The sequence below is a fragment of the Triticum urartu genome, unplaced genomic scaffold, assembly GCF_003073215.2.
Source record: "Triticum urartu cultivar G1812 unplaced genomic scaffold, Tu2.1 TuUngrouped_contig_10157, whole genome shotgun sequence".
Classification (NCBI taxonomy): domain Eukaryota; kingdom Viridiplantae; phylum Streptophyta; class Magnoliopsida; order Poales; family Poaceae; genus Triticum; species Triticum urartu.
The window spans coordinates 4,444-10,337 of NW_024110996.1; the positions used below are offsets into that span (position 1 = coordinate 4,444).

The 5,894-nt window shown below is 39.6% G+C and overlaps 2 protein-coding genes across 2 annotated transcripts; both read right to left on the bottom strand.

Moving 5' to 3' along the window:
- Nucleotides 1–1,616: 1,616 nt before the first annotated feature.
- Nucleotides 1,617–2,952, bottom strand: LOC125526453 (BTB/POZ domain-containing protein POB1-like). The gene is made up of 2 exons (XM_048691155.1): nt 2,775–2,952; nt 1,617–2,481 (listed from the first exon to the last, which is right to left on the bottom strand). Exon 2 carries the CDS (start codon nt 2,427–2,429, stop codon nt 1,680–1,682), a length of 750 nt encoding a protein of 249 aa, XP_048547112.1. The 5' UTR covers nt 2,430–2,481; nt 2,775–2,952; the 3' UTR covers nt 1,617–1,679.
- An 18-nt stretch (nt 2,953–2,970) lies between these two features.
- LOC125526454 (BTB/POZ domain-containing protein At4g01160-like) lies at nt 2,971–5,684 on the bottom strand. The gene is made up of 9 exons (XM_048691156.1): nt 5,344–5,684; nt 5,166–5,234; nt 4,963–5,046; nt 4,290–4,324; nt 3,824–3,906; nt 3,547–3,635; nt 3,401–3,464; nt 3,139–3,316; nt 2,971–2,977 (listed from the first exon to the last, which is right to left on the bottom strand). Exons 3-9 carry the CDS (start codon nt 4,966–4,968, stop codon nt 2,971–2,973), a joined length of 462 nt encoding a protein of 153 aa, XP_048547113.1. The 5' UTR covers nt 4,969–5,046; nt 5,166–5,234; nt 5,344–5,684.
- Between the last annotated feature and the right edge of the window lie 210 nt (nt 5,685–5,894).

Sequence of the window (5,894 nt, forward strand, 5' to 3'; positions counted from 1 at the left end):
TTCAGGATCTTGGGTGACCGGTTGTACCGGTGACCCCTTATTGCCTACTCGGGACTTTGCCTCCTAATCTACATTGATAGAGCGGTTGTACCTTCCCTTGTACCGTCAAGTACTGCGAGAGGGTGATTTCCTTTCGGGTACCGGGTGCGGTACAGGGCGGTGGTCCGCCAGTTGTCCTGCTATTTAGTTCTATAGTGGTACTATCGGGGTCCGTTGGGGTTGTACTGCTCTAGAATTAGTGGCCACGGGAGGAATGTTTTGGGCGGTTGTACCGCTGCTGGTACCGCCTCGAGTCCCACAGAAAGGGTGATTCCTTTTGGGTCTCGGGTGCTACAGGGCGGCGGTCGCACGGTTGTCCCGGTTTATTAATTTAAACTGTTACAACCAAGCCACCCAGCGGTTGTACCGTTGTGGCTTCGTATGTGCAGAGTTGGGACCGGGCGGTTGTGCCTCAACCCCATGTGGTTGTACCGTCCCTACGCGAAACTGCACATAATGGTTGGATTTGTTGGACACTACAAATAGGGGAGGTTCTTCCACCTCCCACCCACCTCTTGCTTGCTCGATATCCTTCTCTAGCCAACCAAACTTGTTGATTTGATAGGGATTGAGGGAGGAGACCTAGATCTACACTTTTAACGAAGGAAATTTGAGTCCCCCATACTTTCACTTGTGGAACTTGTTACTCTTAGGTGCTTGGGCACCTTAGACGAAAAAGGCCACGTCGGAGCCACATTCCATTGTGGTGAAGCTTCTGTTGGGAGCTTTCAATTACGTTGTGGAGAGAACCCCAACCTTGTTTGTAAAGGTTTTGGTTGCCGCCTTCAAGGGCACCACTAATGAATACGCGGCACCTTGCATCGTGCGAGGGCATGAGGAGAATAAGGTGGTCCTAGGGACATTTGGGGACCATCGTACCTCCACACCTTTTCAACGGAGACGTACCTCCCCCAAAGGAGGGAACTTCGACAACATATCCTTGTCTTCATCGACTCCACTTGTAGTTATTTCGTCCATTTACTTTGTGCAAGCTTTTATTGCTTGCACGCGTTGCTCATCATATAGGTTGTCCACCCTGTTGCATTTCTAGATACTTTCTTGTTGAACCTAAAACTTGGTAAAACTCTAGCTTTTTTGCGAAATAAAAAATTACTACTCTAGCTTCGGTGTAGTGCGTCTGTCCTGTGAAGGCTCTCACATGATTTACTCAAGCAAGTGCGTTCATTTCTACCCATCTGTGTGCAAGGAATGGAAAGAATATATAAGTGCAACCATCAAAGCTTAAAGGAATATATAATCTGAAGGCAAGCTTGGATGGAATTTTACAGCACTAATCTGCTAGCTATCAACTGTAGGTAGAGTGGTGGCAGTAGGTTGTACTGTGTTCACCAAATTCAAAAAACAAAGAAAAACAGAAACTGTGTTTACATTTATGCGAGTAACAACCAATTATTGATTCAACCGCACAATTGGAACTAAGAAACTGACTAGGTAGAAAAGTAAAAAACTGTTAACATTTATGCAGGGAACAATCAGTTATTGATTCAACCACACAACTGAAACTAAGAAACTAACAAGGTACAAAACATGGTACAATATAGAATCAATGTACTGTACAATTTTTTTTTCCCAATCCAAGACCACCTGGGATACACCATTTTGCCTAATGTGATGACTACCTACCCAGCTTCAGTCCTCAGTTGGACTCGCAAGTGGATTCTGCCATCTATAAGATAGATGCTCCCATCACTAACTAGCTGCGACCACGGGCACAAGAGCAGATCCACCAATCCAAATGTGTTGCCACTTGCAAAAGTCTGATTAAATGTGAACTTATGGACGAAATCTCCGGAAGGCCTTTGCCTCACAGCAAAGGAAAGATTTAGATTAACTGGTGGTTGGCTCGTATGATTAGTACCAACAAATAAACCAAGTGTTGTGGGCACATTGGAAGCTGGATCCATCCTACAAACGACCTTCAGAAAGAACCTATATCCAGCAAAGGTGAACAGCTCTGAATTGATGTAGCTTGTATTCCCTGGTGTACTCATTCGAGAGCAGTCATCCAAATTCAAGTCCATGTAGGCTACAGCTTCAGCATATGGATGAAGAACTGAAACATTCACTGGTTTGGTCAGATAGACCCTAGGCTCATAATTCCACTGGCGAACTCGGCGGCATGAATTGTTAATCTTGAACAGCAATGCATTGACAATCATGGTCATCACTTGCGCTTTGTCAGCCATTAGAGGGCAACCAGCAAACTGCATTAGCCCTTCAAGTGACATATGCATGAACCTGACAAGATGTAACAACACTTTGCGGAAGACAACCGTTCTGTGACTCAGATCAGGGTAGTTCTCTGAGACCCACTTGAGCAAAAAGCTGTAAACATAATATTCCGAAGGGACAACCAGGTCGCTACTCATAAAAACACATCTGATCACTCAGAGGGGCATTTGGAGAAGCTCATGCTCATGCCTGAAATAATAGGTAATAGAAATCATCTATATGCATGTGCAGAAGACTACTTATATGAGCTGTATAACTTATATGCAAATCAAAAGCAAGGAAAACTGATGATTCTGATACATGAAAAATTCCAACATTCTACATATTGATTTAGCTCAAAGAAACATTATTGGCGAAGTGTCCCGTGCCCAAGTATTGTTTGTACTTCGATCTGCAATCCCCAATTCAAAACCCCCTCAAATTTCAAATAGGCCAACAAACCAATTCGATGAACAAAGGGAGTCATTTCAGAGGTCACTTACCGGACAACATCCTTGAATTTGAGAGCTACAAAGTCACCAGATGCAGACTTGAGAGGTCCCAAGGCTTCCAATACTACTGAACTTGTGGCCGGAAAGTCCAAGTACTCCCTCCGGTCCTTTTTAGTTCGCATATAAGATTTGACTAAAGTCAAGCCTCATAAAGTTTGGTCAACTTTGTAGAAAAAAATGCCAACATTCACAATCTGAAATCAATACCACTAGATGTGTCATGACTTAAAGTTTCATATTATATAACTTTAGCATAGCAGATGTTGATATTATTTTATAAAAATATGGTCAAACTTTGTGAAGTTTGACTTCAGAGAATTCTAATATGCAGAGTAAAAAGGACCGGAGGGAGTACATCAAAGCAGTCTCAAGTGTCATCTCTGATTTGAATAATAATTCTCCACACTCAATAATAGCTCGAGAAACTTCATACTTGTCTGCTGTAAGTAGAGTGGTAAGCAAATCCTTGGGGTCCAATTTGCTAAATTCTCCATTATAAATAAAATTTATTATTTCCAGCACCGGTTCAACCTCTGAAAGATATATATCAAAAAACTATATTAAAACCAAGCCTAGCCTTTCATTGCGTAAGAAGTATATGAATTGAATTTCATAACCTTCTTCCGACACTTGAAGTGAAATGATGTTCTGATTAGACTCCATCATGCCGTTTGTAAAAAGCTATAAGAAGCAAAACACTAAATAAGCTGGGAAACACGCACTAATCAAAACAACTATCATAATCATAATTAGTTAAAAGTACCTTATGGAAAAATTGGCTTTCAGAAGCTAAGAGCATTGAGGAAATCCTAATATGTTTAACACAAAGGACTGGTGTTTTCTGCACATTATCTGCGATAAACAGTAAAATAAACAAAAACAGTTCAGAAATAAGACTCAAAGGGAGCATGACAGGGCATATGTTACAATGGTGTACTGACAAAAATTTATCATCATTATCAATCATGTGCAAAGTTCAAAACAAAACAAACAGGAGAGGAAATCATATAATAGGATAAAAATCACTTGTAAACACTCACCCAAGCCTTGGACAGCATGTTCTGTCTTTCCTCCCCCTTGAAACCTCGCATAGTACGCTAAAGATCCTTCCTTTTCAATCTCTCTGGAAGGGCAAAAAATCATAATAAGAAATCACTGAAACTAAGGGTGCTGCATCAGCAATATATTTCTAAGGATTCATGCAGTATAAACTTCAGAAACATATTTTCCCTGTTCATTCTCTTTTGGCAAGGACTCTTCAGAAACATATTTTTTCCTGTTCATTCTCTTTTGGCAAAGACTATTAATCGTTTCAAATCATGAACAATAGATTATCATTGTTGATTTTAATTATGCTAATTAAAACAGAAGCACAGCTAAATAGATACAAAAATAATACAGCGCCTGGCATAAGAACAGAACAAAAGGGGAGTTTTCCTTATGCAACTAAGCCTATAAAACTGTCAAAAAGTACAACAGCTATCCAACAAACCCATATCCACGCACCTTTCTTTCCTGGAGAAATCAGTTGACTTATCATCCTGCGCAGATGCACAACATGTTAGTAGTCAACATGATCCGATTATGACAGGAGTGCACATAATAACAATTTACCGGAGCATAAGAAGCAAAAACAATCTAGACAAGGCAGAAGCATAAGAAATGCTCCTCCTTCTAAATAATAATCTTTGGTACATGAAGCAGAAACATTCTAGATGTAAATAACAACCTATCTGAATTATGGATAATCTGCTAAGGCCAAGTACCTGAAGCAGAAACAGCCTATCTGAATTATGGATAATGAAGTAAAAAATTAGAAGCAGAAACATTCTAGAATTCAGGAGTAAAATTGTAGCATAATTTAATTTGGTACATGAAGACATGATCCATAGTCGAAGGAAGAGTAAAAACAAATTATACTATTGGTACATGAAGCAGAAGCATTCTAGCATATTAAGACATGATCGGATTATGGTAGGAGTAATAAATACGGCCCTATGTTGGTCATCTGAATTTTGAAGATTCTTAACTCAAACTCAAATATGTTTGCATAGAGGTATGTTTGAATAGAAAATACTGTATTATTAGAAATGAAATGTAACCTGCCTATGACCGTGATTGACAGCAATACACTATAGTCTGAACATAAGCAAGAAACACACATTAGAATCAGACTTACATTCATATCCTTTTCCTTGATAATCTGTGGTTTCGCTGGGTTTGTATTGCCAACCACAATGACCCCTGCACACCCTTGGTTTTTCTGATAATGGCAAAAAAATAGAAGCAGATTGTCACATAAATAATACTGTAAGTAATTTATGTGCTGACTGAGTGAAGGATGTAGGTTAATGCAAGTTTTCAGTAAGAGAATTTTCTTACTGTATTGTCAGCAGACTCATCGCTTTCCTCCAAAGTAGACTCATCCCTTCTTTCATATGCCTGTTGCCTCTGTTTTGGTTTACAAATAGAAAAACAGGGACAAAACAAGCAAATGAGACTGTGTAGTAAAACTTTTTATACTGATATCGTAACTGAGAAGAATATGATGAAGGCAAACCTTCTTTACAGTGTCTGGTGAAGTAACATCATCTGTGTTAAGATCCTCTGCATTTAGAGGACATGAAACCTATTAGAAGAGATTATGGGAGTAAAGGGCTAGTTCATAGGTACAAGAAAGATACTGGAAGGAAGGTAAAAACTGTTGATAGCAGATCCTGCTTAGGAGAGATGACGAGGGTAAAGGGCAGATTTGAATATTCTGCTTAGAAGAGGCTCAAATTTTCAACAGTCTTAACAGGATACTGGAAGCAAGATAAAAGCTAATCAGAAGCTGCTTCGCTATTCATAGCTCCAAGATACTGGAGCAATCTACCTGTCCTAAATTTTGTGCTACGAGGCAATCTTAGAACAGCATCAAATTTAACCAAAATCTCCTAAATCTTGTGCTACGAGGCAATCTTAGAAAACAACATCAAATTTCACGTAAATTACCAACCTGTCAAAAATCTAGTGCAACTAGGCAATCTTAGAAGGACATCAAATTTCACTTAAATTTGCAACCTGCCTTAAATCTTGGGCAGCGAGGCAATCTTAGAAAACAACATCAAA